Below are 21,939 nucleotides of genomic sequence, written 5' to 3'. Positions count from 1 at the left end.
TAAAAGGTGGTTATAAACAACTAAATACAGTATTCTACAATTTAGCAAGTACTGTTTTTTCAGGTAAGCGTTTAAATATTGAAGGACATTTGTTGTATAATAACTCTAGAAAACATTTTCAATTCTGTGTGTGACAACGCAATTTATTTATTTCTTTATTGTTTTGCTTTAAATACACTGTATGTTTAATCGTGAAATATCTCGAAACAACCATTATTTACCGTGAAAGAAATACAGCCCTAGTTATGAAGTATTACATAAAAAAAACAAAAAAAAAAACATTGGTCCCTAGAAATAGGGGCAATTTTAGCAATCTGTTGCTAGGGAACATGAAACACTCCTATTTGTTCATATTTAAATCAGCCTGTTTGCTTAGTGAGATGACCTGGCATTTCAACTCAGAAAGTTTATTTTTTTTCTTAATGTTTTGAATATAAAAGGTAAGTATATAATTTAAATTGATTAAATGATTTCCTGGCAATTTTACTTTTCCATGAATCTGATCACAAGCTAGAAGAAAGGCGTGTTGTCATGATGTAAAGAATAGTTGCCACAGTAGTTTATTATGGACAGAAGTAGCAAATAATAAAAAAGCAATTGCATGGTTATGTAATTCAGTACAGTCTGTACTAGTTAGTGTATACTGCAGCTGTGTCGTTGTGATTTAGGTTCACCATATGACTATACTTTATTTTCCACTAACTGTACATACAGAATGTCTAAATGTAACAATAAACTGAGTTCTGAAACTCAGGGTCTTTTAACAGTAAGTTATTATTATTATTATTTATTATTATTTATTTCTTAGCTGACGCCCTTATCCAGGGCGACTTACAATTGTTACAAGATATCACATTATTTTTACATACAATTACCCATTTATACAGTTGGGTTTTTACTGGAGCAATCTAGGTAAAGTACCTTGCTCAAGGGTACAGCAGCAGTGTCCCCACTGGGAATTGAACCCACGATCCTCCGGTCAAGAGTCCAGAGCCCTAACCACTACTCCACACTGCTGCCCTATGAATTATGAATGTATGAATGTATGTTTATTCCTTGAACACTAGTGTTTAAACAAATAACAAAGTCATTACACTTTTCATTAAAGTGTGTAAAAGGGGTCAAATGCATTTGTTTCTCGTTGCCCAGGGTTACCATATGATATCATACTTCACCTCTTAACCATATTGTGCTGTAGGCCTGTATTCTACCTGCAGCTATCCCTCCAGAGCTGGGGCGGTTTAATAAATGCAGACTAACTGTCCATGACCGTCACATACCTACATAAAGAATATTAGTCTATACAAATAGAAAAAAATGTATCTATCTATCTATAATTTATGGCTTTCATTCACAACAGCAATGAGGCAAAGTGTCGTTGACCTCAACATCATTCACGCAACATTAAGAAAAGGAAGTGTCTCTGGTTGCGGTACCGTCATCACACTTTGAGTGGCTGATGTTACAGCACTGAATGAATGTGAACGAGTCCCCCCCCCCCCCCCCCCCACACACTTCTGAGAACTTGTTACCTGATTGTTTTAAGGTTATTCATAATTGTGTTATTGTGTGTCGGTTTAGGTGATTTGAAAATCTGATATGCTAAGAAGAGTAAATATGGTCAATAAGACTCCTTATACCCATATCTTACTATGGATTCTTGTGTGCACGGAATTGGACGTTCAAGGTGAGGTTCTTTGTGCTTTCACTTTTCTTTTCAGAACAGTAGAACTGCATTGAAGTTAAAGGGACTGAGTCACACAAGATTCCTAAGGTGTGTGTGGAATCTTGTGTCACACAAGAAGACTGCGGAGGTCACTTTTTTATTGACAGACCTGTGCAGTCGGTCCCTTAGGACAAGTGGAATTGTGTGAGCAGAAGCTATGGTAATGTTCCACATGTTTAAACAAGCAGAACTTGCTCCAGAAGATCAAATCGTTATACTCATTAGCCACTAGAGGGCGATCAGTGTATATAATTTATTTCTTAGCAGACGCCCTTATCCAGGGCAACTTACAAGATATCACATTATTTTTACATACAATTACCCATTTATACAGTTGGGTTTTTACTGGAGCAATCTAGGTAAAGTACCTTGCTCAAGGGTACAGCAGCAGTGTCCCCACCGGGGATTGAACCCATGACCCTCCGGTCAAGAGTCCAGAGCCCTAACCACTACTCCACACTGCTGCGAACATATGCAGGGGGCACAGAAATCCTGTGAGATGACGACCCACCTCTTCTGTTATGTAACCTGTACTGATTTCCATTGTAGCACTCGTGTGCAGATATTCCGAAGCGTGCACTTTGCCATGCGACTTTACACCTGGAAGTGGGATCGTCATTCATTGGCAGAAGATTCCCAGGGACATCATTGTGCACAGTTTCTACTACGAACAAGACCAGCTGGGCACTCAAAATGAGCAGTACCAGGGGAGAACTTCCATTTTTAAGGAAGAACTCGACAACGGCAATGCCTCTCTACTTCTCAGAGATATCCGGATGGCAGACAAAGGCACTTACCACTGCTACGTCAGTACAGACCAAAGGAAAAATGAAGCTCATGTTACTGTGGAGGTGAAAGGTCAGTCATTTTTGCATTTCTTGGATCTTATTCAAGAAATGCTAATTTTTAATAGTTAAATAAATATGGATCCCGTATGAAAGATAAATATTCGTGTCGTATTTTGGGTGGCGAAGAGGACAGCCAAGCTGAAGCTGAGCACCAGTCTTATACCAGAAGAGACAGGACCAACTGTACATATTAACTTATTAAAAATATTATTTAAATAATGAAAAAGATCAATACATACTTTATGCCATTATCAACATTGTTTCATTCTCTACAACAATAGGTTGCCATCTATTGATGTTTGTGTGCAACTCTTTTCCTTTATTTAGTCCAATGAAGTAATCTGATGTTGCTTCTGTTTCCTTGCAGCCCCAATCAGATCCCTGTCATTGGTATATAACAGCGTGACAGAAGAGTTGACATGTTCTTCACGTGACATTTACCCTGAACCGAGTCTGAGATGGACCGCCAGTCACGACGATGCAGCCCCAACACAAAACGACACGCAATTAAACAAGGAGGGGCTGTATTCAGTGACCAGCACCTTGAGAATACCACATGATCAAAATGCAACAGAGCAGTATATCTGTACTATTGTTTCTTCAGGCGATCAAACGTGGGAAGGTTCATGGAAAAAGCAAGGTCACTTTTTAATCTTTATCTATTGAATATACAGTACACACAAACACACATGAGTTAACTCAACCTAATTTGTTTGATGTGCTGTATCCTGTAAATTGTATTTCTGGTGCTTATTATGTGTTTTTTCTTTTTCTTTTTAGAAAGCATTCAGAGTCTGGAAACACAAACAGCTGTTATTCCCTGCAATATTTCTGAAAATCACCAGGAATTCACTTTGATCTGGAGTGTGATGAGAGACGGAAACCTGTCTACAGTTGTGGAATACCAGAGCAGCACTAAAACCTCTCTGAATTCTCTGGATAACGCACATGTGGATGAAGAGAGGATCAATACTGGTGACGGCTCCCTCATACTTCAGAACCTGCTCTCATCAAATGAAGGAACATACACTTGCAAATATACCGCCTCGGGGGTAACCCATTTCATTCAGACAGATTTGAACATCGGTAGGTACTCGATCTAAAGTCATCAATTATAAACAAAGCCATTGCAAAGCCGACATGTGGGGCAAGAAAGCTTTTTTCTAGGTTGAGTTTGTTGATGGGTTTGTAGATGATATGTCATGCTAAATCCTTGAGCCGTCGCCACAGATTGGAATACTGCATTGTGAGCTATGGAAGCAAGTTACATTAAACAGAAATCTTCTGGGCAGAGAGAGGGGTTCGATGTGATTTAGAATTGAAGGGTCACCCTTTTCTCCTGAACTCTTTCAGCACTGAGGGGCTGGTTTGATCAACCTATACCCCACCAAGAGGAGACGCGTTTCTAGAGCATTGTACACCACTGGGGAATTGCTCTGAATTCGTAAAGCTTCTTTCCTAGGTTATCCTGGGATTTAAAATGGTTGATGGAATTTAGGGTGATCTTCAGCTGTGAAATGCTAATATATATATATATCAGGTGATCACAACCCCTAAATAACATTTCAAAAAAGACTAACCTGGGTTAACTAATTCAATATTTCCAGTGTCTTTTACTGTGTCAATAGAGTTACATACTAGTATATTATATTAATGGTCTGCAGTTTTGAGGGGTGTCTTTCTGTTCTTGTTACTATTCATAACAATATTGCAAAATGTAGAATATGAGGATATAAAAAAAGCTATGAATCTGTGCAAGTTAAACCAAAAGCCAAGTTAAAACAAAATATAATACATCAGTTAAATGTTGCTTTTTGTTTTTCATCTTTTACCAACTGTCTTCATTTGTTTTACAGAAAAAGAAGAAACTAAGGACAACAGCTACCTAGCAGTTTGTATTATAGTGCCTTTAGTGGTATTGGCTATTATAGTAGGGGGAATAGTATTTTATGAAGAGAGGAGGAGAAGACAAACAGGTAGGAAATACATGTCTTTTTATAATCTTGTAAATAACTACACATAAATAAATGTGAAACAGGAAAGCCTACAGTACAGAACAAAAATATAATTAAAAAACTCCAGAGATCTGTGAATAAAAAATGAAATAAACAGGGGGGTAATAACTGATCAGGATATCAGTGACTTTTACATAAAACAGGATTTTATATTGATTCCAGGGCTTTATCAGATAAAACACCAAAATCAGAGCCACTAAAAAGGCAAGCCTTAAGTCTGTGTGAAAATGTACCAGACTTTCATAAGGGTTAGATAAGAGAGAGAGAGTTTATAATTGATGGTATGATTTTATAATGTGTTATTTATTGGGATAGCAAATCATATTTTGTTTTAACATTCTTATTTAGGTTCTCAAAATGGGGAAAATCGTGCAAATGGCACAAGTAAGTAATATTCAGCCAAGAAAACAATTTTGAAGACCTTGCTTTGCAAGAGCAAATACACTCAGCTGAGATGAAGTTGTTCCCAGATTGTTAAACTTGAGGTCTTCAGAAGGGCTGGTGCTTGTGAGTCACAGTGACATCATGAACAGGAATCAGCCAGTGTCAATGCTGAGAGAGCAGCTGACTGATCGACAATGAGACTGTTTAGTGATTAATTATAAATCTTTGATTCGGATATTCACAGCACTGATGTGCGTGACTCCAGGATTATTTGCACAGCCCCACCTCAGTTAAAATACAATGACCCCCACCTGCACTAAAACAGCATTGTTATTTAAAACTGTGTAGTAACTAATTCTACCTTTAAAAGGACTTTCCTTAACTCAAGACATTCACAGCTCTGTACAGGCTGTACTAAGGGCCTTATTTTCAAAACTGACTCACTGCAGTGAAAGGAAATGTATTCACTGTTTTGCTCAGTGAATGTTTAATAAGTGATTTTTTATTTTTAGTTCCAGAGCTTTATTATCAGAGATCTGATCATCATGTGCTTTAGGACAACAGTTTCTTGTTCATACTTTCCTATATTTTGTGATTTAATTTTTAGTTACAACTGATATGTAGCGAGAACGTGTTTTTTTTTTTTTTTTTTTAAACCAACATAAATGTTGATATCATGACGTATGTAATTAATATTTGCATTTTAGGTTATATACTGTGTTTTTTTTATATCCCAGGTAATACTTGTGTCTGTTTTTACAATTACTGATTCTATTTTTTTTCTTCTTAATTAATAGATGAAGAGAGGACAGAATTAGGTAAGATATATTTATATCATTGTGACAGAGACAGAATGATTCTTGATGATAAATCTCTCTTCTGACCTGTGAGGGCTCTGCGTAAAGGGAACAGAGGGCCCTGGACTGGATGGTCTGACAATTAATTCCCAAGGTTAGGTGGAAGTCAGACATCTAGAAAGGGGGCAGCGCTGCGGTACATTAAGTCATCGCTCCAGAGGGAAAGCGATGTGGCAACCGCGGATTGGAGGAGAAACGGCTGCACTCGCTAACCAAGGGGGCGTGACTGAAGGTACAAAAGGGGACGTGGCTACATGATCTGTTCCTGGTTTATGGTTAAGATAATGATGAAGGACGAGCGAAATATTACCGTGCCTAGTGTTTGTTTGTTTGTTTGTTTTGTCGGTTCTAATTGTACTGTTTGTTATTTATTAGACGGTTAACACGATCTGGAGCTGTCGCTACAGGCCCGCACTAAACCCGGACAACACTGCACCATTGTTAACAGAGAAATTGTGTTTTCACCACGAGCACGATAGCCCTCACTCTGGACAGGTGTCTTTGTGTGTGTTATACTGTGTTCTATTAATTAAGAACTGTGTCTTATTATTTAGGGACTGCAACCCGTTGTTTTGGAACAGTGCAATACACATTGCTGTGTATTGCCTGGGATTATTCTTTGTGGTCACCAGACCAGGATTATAAAACAAAACCCATTTGGATTGTGAACTTTGTCTGTCTTCTGTTTCACAATCACATCACCACTACACCTGCACACTGCAAACCACTTTGCCACAATCATCTATATCTATATCTATTTTAGCTCAAAGAGCCAGCTGCCCTTTATATATATATATATATATATATATATATATATATATATATATATGGGCAGAGCGCCAAAGTTAGCAGGTGTCTAATCAAGATGGGTAGAGGAGTGGAGACAGTATGAAAACAGAACACCACAAAGGACTAGTTTGAAACAGTTTCTAACAGATTAGGTTAATCTGTTAGAAACTGCTTAAATGTGACGCACTATAGAATGTGAGATTTGGGTGAGTTTCCCCCCTTACCAGGAGGTGTGTTGAAGGTGTGTGATAGCAGGGTGGATCCATACTGATTGGAAGAGAGTATAAGAAATGGAGTGGAAATGAATCGTCAGTCAATTCTTTGATTTGACTCCATGGAGGTCTGTGTTATGATACAAATGTATACATTAGGGCATGCTGTGACCTGCGCGTCTTTGCTTGCTTGTATCTAATGTTTATACGATTGTATTAACATTATCTTCTTTTATACATATACTGTATTTCTTGATAACAAAAAAAAAAAATTGTCAGATTTATTTCCCTACTATATATTGTTTTAACCTCTATTCTTATTTAGCATAGAATTCTCAAAATGGAAGAAATCGTGGAAATGGCACACATAAGTAAAAGTCATCCTAGAAAAAAAGATTAAGACCTTGCTTAGCAAGAGCAAATACACTCAGCTGAGATGAAGTTGTTCCCAGATTGTTAAACTTTGAGGTCTTCAGAATGGCTGGTGCTTGTCACAGTCACAGTAACATCATGAACAGGAGAGCAACTGACTGATTGACAATGAGACGGTTTAGTGTTTAATTATAAATCTTTTTGGGATTTGAATAATCACAGCACTGATGTCCGTGACTCCAGAATTATTAGCACAGCAGTTAAAATACAATGACCCCCACCTGCACTAAAACAGCATTGTTATTTAAAACTGTGTAGTAACTAATTCTACCTTTTAAAAGGACTTCCCTTAACTCAAGATATCCACAGCTCTGTATATGCAGTACTAAGGGCCTTATTTTCAGAACTGGCTCACTGGATTGAAAGGAAATGTATTCACTGTTTTGCTCAGTGAATGTTTAATAAGTGATTTTTTATTTTTAGTTCCAGAGCTTTATTATCAGAGATCTGATCATCATGTGCTTTAGGACAACAGTTTCTTGTTGGTACTTTTCCTATATTTTGTGATTGAATTCTTAAAGTGACCGATGATATATAGTGAGAAAGCTGAATAAATGTTGTGTATCATGACAGTTTTACAAGTATAAGTTTGAATGATTTTCAGTGTGTAATCACGTATGTAATTAATGTTTTAATTTTAGGTTATATACTGTGTATCTGTTTACAGCCCAGGCAATGCTTGTGTCTGTTTTTACAATTACTGATTCTTTGTCTTCTTAATCAATAGCTCAAGAGATAATACCTTTAGGTGAGATATATTTATATTATCCATCTATCTATCTATCTATCTATCTATCTGTCTATCCGTCTATCTATCTATCTATCTATCTATCGAATGTTGTTTATTCTGTGGCTTGGAGGTATAATCATAAGACATTAAAAAGAAAATAAACAGGTATAATAAAAAAATTAATTATTATTATTATTACTATTATTATTATTATTATTATTATTATTATCAGGGTATTAGCTACTTTTATCCAGACCAGGATTTTGTGGTGATTCTGGTGGTTGAAATGGGGCTTGTTTGATGTGCTGTGCTGCAAGATTTCACCTGTAACAAGATTACACTGATCTGATTATGCAGAGATCTCAGCACGGAGGCTGACCCTTGTGCTGCTTTGTTACAATAAGCTGCAGAGAAAGGTGTACACTCTCAGAAAGAAGACTTCAAATTCCATATAATAACAAAGATACATTCAAGTTAATATATACATTTTAATAATATTTAAAATTGTTAAAATCCAAACCATGCTAATTCTCTGGTTAATTTCCTCTAAGAGTATACAATAATAAAAAAACACCATGCAGCAGCGATACATGGCAGATTGTTAGATTAACGGCAAGCTCTTGTGTAAAAACACACAGGAAGTGGATAATCAAACAGAGAAAAACATGCGACAGTATTCTCACAAGCTGCTGTTTTACACCACCCCTATTAATATTACACGACAGAATGAACCATCACAGATTTTCATAGAATACATAGCAATTTCCATTGAACGGATTTCACTAAATGCATGTCTATTCTATTTATTTATCATAATGATAATAAAATAATAATTTCAGGGTGAACGTCAGATTCCTAGCAGCATGTGACAGCTGCTTTTCAGTAAAATATATTTTTCTTACTCTGCTCTAATCCATATGTTAGGACAGATTAGGAAGAGTACCCTAAAGATTATGCTATACTTACATAAACCCATCCTCCCCTGCTTACATAAAGTATAGCACAGCAGCAGCAGCATCTGCTTACAATGTGCGCTATACTGTATACGCAAATGCGCATATTGATAAACTGATCTTTATACCAATCCTCTGTGATTTCATTTTTGTTTAAGATGTTCTAAAACTGTTTTGGTGACACTGAATTTCTTCAAGTGTTTATTAAAATCATTCGGCCAAAAAGGTTTTATTGTAAATAAAGAAAAGAAAAAACAAACATAAAAACAACAGCATATTTTTCAAGAGAGATTAGAATGAGACACACACAGGATTAGGGAATAGAAAATGTAAGCTGGACAGCAGCTTTGTTTCTTTAAGAAATGCTGCCAGACAGTCATACTTCTTCTTCATGCATGGTTTTGTGCCCTTGAGAAAATACAATCTCCGATGCCGGCATTGTGATATCGTGCTGGGTTAGCGCTAACTCACATCTACAGTTAGTCCAAACCTCCCGTTCCACATCAAGACTCCTATTGAAGTGTTAAAGACTGAGGTTCACAGTGTCAGTCTTGAGTTTCCCACTGCTCAGGCTGTGGATCATGGCTATCATATGGGAATGCTTGTTCATTTCTTCTCTCTGGGATTTAATCACAGCCTCCTTTTCTTCTAAACGGACTTCCATCTGAGACATCTGAAGCTCCAAAGACGATGCCTACGAAAGCACAGACCACCGGGAAAGAAATGAAAACACACAAATAGAAATGCACCTCTCCTTTGCAACAATGAGAACAGGAAAGTGATGCTGCATCTAAAGGTGTAGACAACCACATGTAGATACAGTATTGCTTTCAGTATAAAAGCATATTGGGGCTGACATGAAGTTACTTGGCTTGGGAATATATATCCACACATGCTGTAATCAACGTAGAGTGCGGATTGGATACTGGCATGGTAAACAAATTAAAAACAATATCTGCACATGGAGTGTATATGAATCCATGGCTATGGTCTCAGCTCCTGCAGTGCTGCATCACTCGGATATTAACACTCATTGTAATTAACCATGAGACCAGCAGCCCCCTCTACTGGTAAGGTTGAAAACATCCTGTGCCAGTACCAACATTCAGCACTCACAGTAGCTACACTATTGCAGAACAGAAGTTAATCAGCTTGCTCTTTTAGAGAGAAAGGACCCCACAGTGCATCTGTTGCTTGTGCTGCCTCAACATGCAGCTCTTATTCTGATCCGCTACCTTGATACTCAGCTCTTTTCTTGCCAGCTCCGTTTTACTCAGTTCTTTCCGGAGGATCTCAATTGTTTCTTCCATTTCATCTTTTTCTTTCTCCTGCTGTTTTGTTTTTTCTTCTTGAATTCTGATTTTCTGTTGCAAGTCTTTAATGGAAAAACATAGAATTAAACTAATTCAGTGCCATTTGTATGCGTGTGTATATACATTATATATACCCTGCAGAGTCTGCTCTATTAGCTACCACTTTGATTTTTAAACCATACCAGAGGACGAAGGAAAGTTTAATAAGAGATCACTTACTTGATATTCTGCTTTCTTTTTCCTGTATCTCCCTGCTTAATTGTTTACGTTTATCTTCCATCTCTGTAAGTTGTGCCATGGTTCTAAAAGAGATTGCAAAACAAATTAAAATATACTGCAGTGTGTGAGTGGTGTACTTAAAATGTATGCATATTTACATATAATACAAAATCACAATTTCAATTCAGGATAGATTCAGGAAATTACATTGCTAAGAAATCAATTACGCACTATGAAAGGCGGTTTAAAATATTGGTTTGAGAACGATTCATTTTCTCTTTCAAATTGAATGACATTAACCACCCCTAAAAAAAATTTCAAAAATAATAATACATATATATATATAAATAGAGTGTCACGGCTTGGTTTTATATGTTTTAAACAATGTGTCTTTTCTCCATGCATATCAAAAGCAGCTCAGCAATGCCTGGAGAAGCTGCTGATGAGATGGCAGGTGACTTGTTTGGCCCGTGCTGTCGTTCCTCGTGATGAACGCTCACAATGCAACAGGACTCACTTGTCATGCTGCAGCTTAACATTCTCATTGTGCTTCTTTAGCGCCTCTGCTTGTTTGCTGAGGGAATTGTGAGAAACCTGGAGCTCCTTCAACTGCTTTTCAGATGCGTCAAGCCTGGGGACGAGGGACGGGGGACAGGGACAAGAAAATAAAATGCTTTAGTCAATGCAAGCAATTTTTAAAAGAAAGGTTTATGACATATCAGGCTATTGGGCACAGAGTCCAGCTGCAGCTACAGGCAACAGCATGGTTGTGATGCTTCACTACTTCTAGGAACCTCCTCCTAATGCCTTGTTTGTAGCAGCTCTGCACTGATGCAAGTAGGTACACCTCTGTAGGGGTATACAGTGAACTATAAACTACTTTATAAATGTGTTTATTTCATATGATCTTCTATTTCATGTCCAAATGCGTCACAGTCTTGAACCCTCTATAATCAACTTCAACTAGACTCAAAATGAACAAAACATCTGCTTACTTCTGCACCACCTCAGTGAACGACCCCTTCAAGGACTCATGCTCTTCAGCCACTGCTTGCAGCTTCCTGTTATGATTGAAAAGCTGCTGAATGTCAGTCTTTGCACGCTCAGACTCCAACTGCTGACTCTTCAGCAGCGCACCAAGCTCTTCATTGTTCCGCTCAGCATCCTTCAGGAGTGCAGCTAACTTCCGCGCCTTATACAACAATGATAACAATATTGTAAGTAGAACATCAATAAAAGCAGACTTCACTGGATTATCTGTGTTGCCCTTCAGCATCTTACAGTGCCTGTAACAAAACCTCACTGATTGCAAGATCAGCCAGTGGTGTCTGAAGATGTTCTTCTATTGATGATTACTAAGCCAACAGACAAAGCATTCTGACTTTTGCTCATAATTAAAAAGCATAACAATAATGTTGACTGCGTAGAGAAGTAACAATTAAGTAATACCTTTATTGCAAAAATCAGACGTTCTCTACTGCTTTAACTTTCCCACAATAACAGGTTCAAAAAGCGTACTTTCAAATGATATACATGACTTGAAACACACACTAGTCCTGCACCCAGCCCTGGGTTTCAGAACTTGCTTCAATTAAGTATATTACTTACCTGATCCACGAGTTGGATGTTAAACACATTGTTTCTAGCTGAATGGGCACCTCCTGTTAGTAAAACTACAGGCAGAGAAGTGCAATCAGTTCAGAGCATGTTTACAAGGGGCCTGATTGTTCAAACTCCTGCCATCGGTCATTTCAATAACATACCGAAACACCCCTGACAGGGTGCAGAGCTAGTGTGAGTTTCAAGCCCTGGAAATACCAGACAGCTTCAATAAGAAGGGCAATCCTTGCGATTACTGAGCACCTGCTGACCTCTGCCTCTGCCTGTGCTCTCTGACACCGGTACTGAGCAATCAGTCTGTCTGCCTGAGCTAGAGCCAGAGCCTTCGCTTCCAGAAGATCCTGCAACCGGCCCTCCTTTGACTGAAAAACAAAGAAATACTCTGTAAAATAAACGACTATCCAAAAGATAGCATGCAAAACAAATACATAAAACGGAGTCTGAAATAAATAACTCTTCTCTCTTAAGAGGGTCATTAACGAGGCGCCAGGTTTATTTTACTCATCCTCAGTGCATTTACAGAGCTTGCAAACGGCTCCCTCTTGTGGTAACATTGAGTAACAATGCAGGAAGGATTATAGATTTAATTTTGATTTGTTTGTTTAGGTTCTGTGTTGAAGTTCAGTTTCCAAACTCTTCTGAGCTGCAGTACAAGTACAGTACAATCCCACGAACCACAACCTGTTATATAATTGCTATGTTATACACAGACATGCTTTTGGTCTAGCAGGTGAAATACTGCACACTTACAGCGAGGGCAGATATCTTCTGTTCATAAACATCCATTAATTCTGAAACCCTCACATCCTTGATTTCTTCTTTCAGCTAAAAGAATTGAGACATCACAGGAAGTTTCATTTCAGTATTTTTAATAATACAAAGCAAAGGTTTTCAAGAACAAGCAAAGCAGTTGAATGAATCCGTTACAGCCACTTAAACTGGTAATCCTTCCAAAACAATACAATATATACATATACATGACGTGTTTGAAACGGTTGATACCCAATAAGCCCCTGCTGAAAAAAAGTCTGATTACGTGCTCCTGCAAATAATTTCATGCTGGTGACATCGTTCATCTAGGAAACTTTACCACAGTAAAAAGCACAGCAAAGTGTAATAAGGCACAGTGAAAGCATGGTAAAAGATAGGTAAGCCTTGTAAAGCAAATTAAAAAACCATGGGAAAACTGCTACATGACTGTGGTAAAGTCTCATAAAGGGAGTCTGGACTGTTTTTAAAGAACACTGACCTCCACTCCAGCCTGCAGTTTCTCGATGAGGTTCTGGATGTTTGATCTCTGTGGGCTGTTGCTGGTATAGTGCGGTGAAGAACATCCTTTGCCCAGCGTCGATGGCTGCTCGTGCAGCTCGTGTGCAGGGGTTCTGCTGATGGAATACTGTGCCTCTTGTAGCCTGTAAGCGTTGTTTGCAGCTATGCTTTCACCAAGCCTACAGAGGGAATCAACCAATCAATCATTCATCCACTTAATCAATTACTCAGTAATTCTGCACTGCAAAAAATCAAGGCATTTGTAAAGCACGTCATTACAACTCTTTCACTGTCAGTTACTCCACCACTGACCCTCACCTGGGTGTCAGCGCCTGTTTGCTGTACAGAGCATAATCCACATTAGTGTTTCGTGCAGCTCCAGTTTCGAGGGGAGTTATCTTCTCCAGAACTACTTACAGGACTGCAGTGTGAATGAGAGCAAAGATCCAACCAAAGAGCACTTAATACAACAAGGACTGTAAGCCATCATACATTAGAGAGAGCGACAGACACGTCTGGGGGTTTAACAGACAGCTTTTGCGATCAGTTTAAACTCTTCTTCCTTGGGAGTTGCCCCCCTCTGAGGTCTCGCTGTCAAAGGCATCATAGATAGTTTAGTGGCAGTACTAGTGGACCGATTCATTCCTGCCATTTATAGGAGCTTTAGCTGGCCTACTTACTCTTGGGTTTTGAGTGGTTGGCAGGTGTAAGAGGCCACTGTAAGGGTGGATCCTCTCATCCCCCATTGAAAGAGTTAAGACTTGGTGTGGCTGAATTAGGAAGTGATTCAAATCGGCATCTGATAAATAAATCCAATCCCCAAAACCTCAAAATCTCAAGGGCTGGGGATGATAAACAAGTGCTGGGATGAACATGGGTTTTTGATTTTCAAATATTATTTTTTAAATTTTGAACTGCTGAAAAACTAATTTGTACCATGTTACATTAAAATAAATAAATAAAAATTATATACACACACACACACACACACACACACAAATTACCTATTAAAGAGAGGAACACTCTTCTGTACTGTAGGATTTGTCTTATTTATTTCAGATCACCTATTAAAGAGAGGAACACTCTTCTGTACTGTAGAATTTGTCTTATTTATTTCAGATCTCATTTATGCATCGGTTTCCTCTGCAGGATGTATTTTATATGAACGAATACCAATGCATTTCAAGCAGTGGTTTGTTTGAATATTCAAGCGTGTATCCCGGCCGGCACTATGATAAACAAGGCTATTATTTTAAACGGTTTTACAAACATTACTCACATGATGGCAGGAAAGTCTGGTAAAGGAGCTGCTTCAAACACTATCCTCAATGCAGCCTCTACACGATGCCTGAGATCTGATGTTAAAGCAAAGGACAGGGGTGTAATGAGACGCTGGTCCTAGAAAAACAGAAACAAAAGATCATGTTTTATATCACAAGCTGAAAAAATAATTATTACAGCTGCCTGCTACAATGACATGAGAATCAGCACGTTATGCAATATTAGAGATTTCAAAATCATGAAAACAGTAGATCAGCATAACCTTAAACCACTGTATGTAGACATACAAATGTGACAAACAGGTTCAGTAATATCACGGCATTCTGATCCTTTCAATAACCTCTCCGGAGAACATTTTCATCACAACTGTATCAACAGTGTTACCTCTTTACTGCACGGTCTGATGAAGGCAATGAAGTAGCACATTGCTAAAGTACAATGGAAGGACTGTCAGCATGGCCTGAACGTGAATCGTGCATTATACATGGACACACACGTTTGCAAAGAAAGGGGGACAGGCATGAAAGTGGCCACAGGAAATCACACAATACTGATTTTACTGACATTTATAAAACAAAAATCTGTATGGAGAACCACTGCTGAGAACATACCTGTACCTTACAATTGCCGTTACTCAATATAGACAGTAATGGATTTCTAGAAAAACAACAAGCAGGTTGATAAGTACCTGAAGCATTTTGTAGAAGCTTGTTTCCATGTTTGGCACAAACTGTTTGATTTTGCTCATCAGATCTAATGTCTTCAGCACAACATCAGCACCAACCTGGCTATTGATTAAAACATAACTGAAAAAAAATAGTACAGAAAAAAAAACAAAAAACAACGTCTCACTGCAACAGATTAGCATTGTATCTGTTTTTGAATTGTAGCCATGTGTACTCTCAGATGATTACATTTAATTCAAGTTATGTTTCCTTAACTACATACTGTAGCTAAAGACAGTGGATCACAGCAACAGAGTGGTGAGTATACGGAACAGGTTTACCAAGCCACGGTGTTGCTGAGATCAATACACAAGGACTCGGACGAGCATTGGTGGGCATGTCATACAAAACATATTCATGGGATGCAAACAATGGGATTTAAAAACGTACCCATGGTCTGAATCAGCCACAGGATTCACAAAGCCTACGTCCATCCAACTGGATGAAAACTGGAACTCCAATTGTGATACGCAGGCTCTGGCAGTCAGCTTCTCTGAAACTTGGAATTTCAATGACTCATCTCCACAGAGCAGTAAAGGAATTAAGGAAATATCACAACACGTTTACTATTCATAAAACAGTTCTTGACTTCTTTTACTTTTAAAGATACAATTAGCATTTAGTTCAGCACAATAATTCTTTCAGCCACTGTATCTGCAGGAATATGAAACAGGTCACATTTTGTTTATTTGAAATGTACAAAAAGTGGATCTTTTTAACAGATAATGTGAAGTTAATAAAGACATCATATACTATATGTAGCACCCTGCATTTTTCACTTGTTTGTTAACCTGTAATTTAGTCCTACAGCCCAAAGATGTCGCTATAGCCTCCACAGTAAGCCATGTAATGAGCAATCAATCCCATTACATTAACCATTTGAATTGCTCATCCCATTACAACAAAGTACTTATTAACAGATTAATAAACAGAACGCTGCCGATGGCTACTGACATTCATTTAACCCCTTACAGCCCTGTGAATACCTATAACAGGATTTTAAAAGGAAGTTTTTTTCAATATTATTTCAACTTTGTGGAAAGTTTTAACACACTTTGTTTATACTGGTATCTGTGCTGTGCAACTCTTGTGCGAGTGCTTGGTGTGTATTTATTAACTCTGCAACCTGATTACATGTTTGATGAACTCAAAGTTACAGCTTTCAACCCACTGTATCAGATCCATTAGCCCCTTACCATGCAATGCAGTCTGGGAGAGTTGAGACACCCGGTGATATTGCTGCGTGCGATCTCTCAAAGCAATGCTTTTTGATTTTGCTAAAACAGCAAGTCTCGAGGTTAGCTTTTTCTTAAATGCATCAATTTCTAGAATGGCCATAATTGTCCCTCGTGATTAGGGGGTGTTTTCTAATTATGCAGAATTGAATGTGTCGATTCTTATTTATTCTTTAGATCAGTTTAGCTGGAGTGGCTACACGGACACCTGGAGGTTTAGGACTGAATTACAGGTTAATCCTGTCGTTTTGAGTCTCCTGTGAATTTCGCAGGGCCCTACCTCTATGGAAAGGATATCCAACAGGATGTCAATAGCTCTGCTTGTTCTTGCACATTTCTTTTTTGCAAGCGACTCGTCGAGTATCTGCCCTGGTGTCTGCAGCAAATCCAGAAGAACGGGCAACAGAAGATCCACAAACTGATGCATCGTACTGCAACAGGGCGAGTCAATTGCTTCCTACATTTAAATAGAAATGAAAGAAATGTTGAAATACATTCTTCCAATTGCCCAGATACAGGCACTGACGGAATGGAAACAGGTTTCGAATTTAAAAAGGCATCTTCACATTATAAAGTTAATCAAACTTTAGGCGTTCAGTTGCTGTAATTCTCCTGGGTTTTACAGTGTTGTCACACAGTTGTTCAAAACAGATTTTTGTTTCTGTAAAACTTTTAAACCATTACCATACATTTTATATGTGTTTTTGTGAAGCGCTGGGACCAGCACAGTCGCAGAAACAGTGGAAATGAAGCTTTCAATAAGCTTGTACTTCACATGCTCTGGTATCGTTAGTTCCTACACTGCGTAACACACCTCCAGCATCTCCTTGAGCAGCTCCAGTGCCTGCAGAGTGGAGTTCTCGGGGCCCTCTAGTGGCAGGCTGGAGCAGTGTATCAGAGCAATGACTGGTTCCAGAGTCTTGTTGTTCTTGCCACTGCTTGGGGCTCGCACAGAGGGGGGAGTGAACAGCGCCTGGCAGAGGAGCCTACGAAGACTCGCAACGGAACAAAACGAAATCAGCAGCTCAAGAACCTGCAACAGAAAGCACGGGAACGGTTACAAACAGCAGCACTGCTGTTACTGCTTGCACCAAGTGTGTGCTCCCTTTTAGGACAGTTACTTTACATTTGTACATGACAGGACAAAAAGATCTAATTACACAAAATCAATTCACATGTTCATGCTAATGGTTGTGTACACTTTTGTCTATTACATAATGCGAGGATAAGAGGATTCCAAGGTTTTAGTGAAATAAGTCAAGAACGTCGCAGAGGAGTAAGATAGTTTGGTTAAAACAGCTATACATATACAGTGAGATCAGATTTTAAATGTTCGTTTACCTTTGCTGCAGAATCAGGGTCCTTCCCATGAAGCAGACCCAATACCTGGGAGAGGCATAAATTAAAGTGCTCATATCTGCAATAAAGAGGTTACATGATTAAAATACACTACTCACAGCTTTACTCTGTAAATATACATGAGTGGATTCAATCTAATAAAACACTAAACCTGTTTCATCTTACTGGTTTAAAAAAGAAGACAGATAAACTTTGCCCTGGTGCAAACCCCAGAAATCATGGCATTAACACTTGCAATACAGACACTATACAAGCCTGCTTCCCCTTCACTGTATCACTGCACCTGGTCAGGTAATCTGAAATCTTGGGATTCTTCAGAAGATCCACCAGAAGGTCAACCGCATATTTCCTGGTCAGCGTCCCATCTCCATTCACAATAATATTAAATATTAACTGAAAGGTTTGATGAATATTCTTTGCATGAAAAAGCTGCAATGAGAAATCACAAATATCACAATTTGTTTTTACACTGAATAAAGATGTATTTAAATGTGTTTAAACTTTGTTTACACTGCTGCAGACAATTTAAGAGATTGTACATGGACTCTTTCTCACTAACTTTACAGAAAGACGTTCATGGCGAAGAAAGCACCACCTACCTTTTCACCAACTTCTTCATTTATAGTGAGGCTTGTTAGTATGGAAAGTGCAAACACCACCACAGTCAACCTATTGTGGGCCAAAAAAGTGATCAGGGTCCGATAGAACCCTTTGACGTTATTCTGGAACAGAGGCAATAACAAAAAAAAAATCAATGAATCATTTGCTGCAGGTAATAAAATGTGCATACTGGACCTCAATATGAATAAATACAGGCACGAGTTTCAGAAAGCACTTGATAAGTAATTTTACTGAATGGCTTTCACTTCCTATTTTTATTTTTTTCTTATTGATCCTAAATATCCACAACAAAAGCAACTCTTACCAAAGACTTGATATGGGCTTGAACAGACATGTTGTGCCGGCAGAGGTTTGCCATGAGTCCAAGGCAAGGCATCGTTAATTCATCATCAGGAGACTGGCTACGGAGCAAACAGATAAATAAATAAACAAACAAACAGTTACCAACACAGGTCCTCTTTACAAACTGTATCATTTCAACACTACCCAAATCTCATCTACCAGGAAAGGAGTACTGTTAACTTCCGGCACTTTAAGTGCAGATGACAACCAACTCCAGTTGCCAATTTGTGGGCAACAGGACATGCTAAGAATAGTGACATCATAAATGCTGGCAGTGTAAACTCTTCAATGCACGTTCCAGACAGTAAACAGCATATTATCTTTGGGCTTGTAAATTAATCTGATGATGCTTCATGCATTGCTACAATTTGACCTGCTAGACTTATTATTCCTACTGAATAGAAGCCTATATTTTTTTGCCAATGCTTTCGGGAACAAGTAAAAACAGCAGGATGCTGTACTTACATGTGATACATGAGAAACGTTAGCAGCTCATCGATGTTCGCGCTTGAGTGAAAGACCCTTACATTGTAGGTGATTCTCTGCAAGAGCTGAATACACTGCATGGAAAAACAAAATGACATTAAAACACAGAGACAGCTTTCAAACACACAGCCTGTCGATTTACTAAACACAGGGACTATATAATAACAATAACAATAATAATAATAATAATCAATGCCAGTAGTCTCAGGTTGGCAGAACCTGTGGAATTCATCCTGGATCTTCTTTACAACAGCATTAATACCCACATCTGTGTCTCCGACTCACAGCCTGGCTGCAGCTGAAGCCGGGGTGGGCATGGAATGGGGAGTTTTAGTTAGCTAGTAATATAAGGGGAAAAAAATAGCACAGGATACCTGCAACACAACCGGCTCACTGGGAGTTGAACTGTTGCAATGAATGACTGATGCTAGTGCACTGGTGAGACTGTAGCTGGTATGCAGGGCCTCTCTGGTCTCCTCCTCTGATGCTAAATTAAAAGAGGAAACGTATTGTAACAGTTTAATATTAGTGCCAAAAAAAGAGTCCTTCTTGAACTTCCATACTTCCAATCCTGTTATAGGAACAACATTGAAGGGCAGCTTTTATAGAGGAGGGAGATCAGACGTTGCAGCTTAATAAATGTGTTTTTAATAGAAAAATAGAAGCATATCATACCTAAATGAGACAGCAGCCCAATGATTTTCAGAGTTAAGGAAGTGTTGGTGTTCGGGTCTCCAGCCAGTTCAATGAGGCAGCTCAGACATTCACTTGGGAGAACTTGGTTTGATGAAAACAGTCTGGTGGATTTCAGTCCCGAAATAACCTAAAACAAATCATTAAAAAAAAACCTGTGTAAACCGCACCTGCAGCTCGAGAATAGCAATTCATTCAATCTGAGCTCGCGAACAACAACAAAGACAAGGACAGCCATAAAATCTGAAACAGAAATAGCATTCTGAATTCAAACTGTCAACAGCATGGCCAGCACGTCACGTAAATAATCTGGCAGAATAATTACAGTACAAAATTTAACACCGCTGTAACGCTGACACCAAAGCAGTTACAGACCGGTGTTGATAATAATAATAATAATAATAATAATAATAATAATAATAATAATAATAATAATAATAATAATAATAATAATAATCCTCACATCCAGTTGTCTCTGAAGCTGCGTTGCATTGGACACAGACTTGTTGTTCTTATACTGATTGATCGCCAGTAACAGAGACTTCAAGCACGACGTGGCATCCATTCTAGAAATGAATAACAAAGACAGTTTTCACACAAATGTTTCCAAGAATAATAAATGGTCGATATTACTAGTCATAAAAAAAAACTATAAAATAAAATAAAAATGACTTACATTTAAAGCAATTCTCATGAATAGTTTTACACCAATTCCACTAATGTTATTGATCAAATTCAACCGAAATAAACAACCGTTTCACTTCCTAACCGGAATGATAAATCCCCGCTTTGGTTTTGAAATATGGTATAGTCCACTGCAGAAATAGGAAGGGCCGAGGAAATCTGGACAATGTAAATAAGACTTTATGATGGAATACCCTTTCTAAACTAATTCAGAGAAATGTGTTTGCGTCTAAGTAACGAACATTTTGATGTAATGTGGGCCATTAATCTAATAAATCAAGATCATTCAACTGTTTTCTCTTTTTCCACACCCCTCGGTTTTGCAGTTTTTCCTGTGTGACATAATGACGCAAAGGTTGTAAGTCCGGTTTTTGAGTGATTGATGGTGGCCCAATAACGACGTAGGAAGGCGGGTTTCTGTGTCTGAATTGACCAATGATGCGGCAGTCTTTAGTTGAACGGTGTACATTGTGTCTTTGTTACACTGATAACCTTTACAGGAAACGGTATTATGTATTTTTTACACAAACAGAATTGTGATTAAGTATGTACGGATGTTTTTGCTACAGATGTCTTGTTTCATTGGATGGTAAATGAGGTGGTTGAGCTGTCATGCAATATTACTGTCCACCACTAGGTGTCTCTAGTGGCATAGTACAGCAGCAGCATTTCTGCTATCTGCTTCACCTGCAGTACCCGGCCGTGTTCACAACTGCAAGTCGAGCAGTTTTATCCAGGCCAGACACTGAGGTTGCCACTTGTGTAACAGAGCCTCCTAAAGCGTTAATGGGATTTGAAGTTTTTCTAAATTTGTATTTATTCAATTCAAAGGTGCTTCATTGGCATGACAATATTAGCGGTACTGGTATTGCCAAAGCAGTTACGAAGTACAGTATATAATATAAAAAGTACATTATGAACATCAATATCAAAAGTAAATAATGAAAAGGAATAATTAAATAAAGAGATAGGAATGTAAAACGTGGGGCTGTGTGTCCCTCCCCCAGCAGGACTGCCTCTCTCTACTGGAATTGCTGGAGAGAAATTGCAATTTTTTAAAAGAATGTGTCCCTTATTTACTGCAGTGTAATAGAAAGTGCATCTCTGTCTGGTCTTCTCCCAGTTCACAGTGACCACATGCAGGCC

The 21,939-nt window shown here is 38.4% G+C and overlaps 1 protein-coding gene across 1 annotated transcript; it reads right to left on the bottom strand.

Moving 5' to 3' along the window:
• Nucleotides 1–8,427: 8,427 nt before the first annotated feature.
• LOC117405550 (protein CIP2A homolog) lies at nucleotides 8,428–21,136 on the bottom strand. Its single transcript, XM_034008704.3, has 22 exons — nucleotides 20,786–21,136; nucleotides 20,573–20,675; nucleotides 20,092–20,239; nucleotides 19,791–19,903; nucleotides 19,396–19,490; nucleotides 18,893–18,989; nucleotides 18,567–18,689; nucleotides 18,251–18,396; nucleotides 17,950–18,025; nucleotides 17,423–17,641; nucleotides 16,906–17,065; nucleotides 15,764–15,905; nucleotides 15,337–15,436; nucleotides 14,647–14,765; nucleotides 13,348–13,546; nucleotides 12,849–12,923; nucleotides 12,350–12,460; nucleotides 11,474–11,670; nucleotides 10,996–11,109; nucleotides 10,479–10,561; nucleotides 10,182–10,321; nucleotides 8,428–9,640 (listed from the first exon to the last, which is right to left on the bottom strand). Exons 2-22 carry the CDS (start codon nucleotides 20,672–20,674, stop codon nucleotides 9,470–9,472), a joined length of 2,730 nt encoding a protein of 909 aa, XP_033864595.3. The 5' UTR covers nucleotide 20,675; nucleotides 20,786–21,136; the 3' UTR covers nucleotides 8,428–9,469.
• Nucleotides 21,137–21,939: the final 803 nt, after the last annotated feature.

Source organism: Acipenser ruthenus, chromosome 8, assembly GCF_902713425.1.
Source record: "Acipenser ruthenus chromosome 8, fAciRut3.2 maternal haplotype, whole genome shotgun sequence".
Lineage (NCBI taxonomy): Eukaryota > Metazoa > Chordata > Actinopteri > Acipenseriformes > Acipenseridae > Acipenser > Acipenser ruthenus.
Note: the sequence above shows the minus strand (reverse complement) of the source record. Positions and strands in the feature narration are given on the sequence as shown.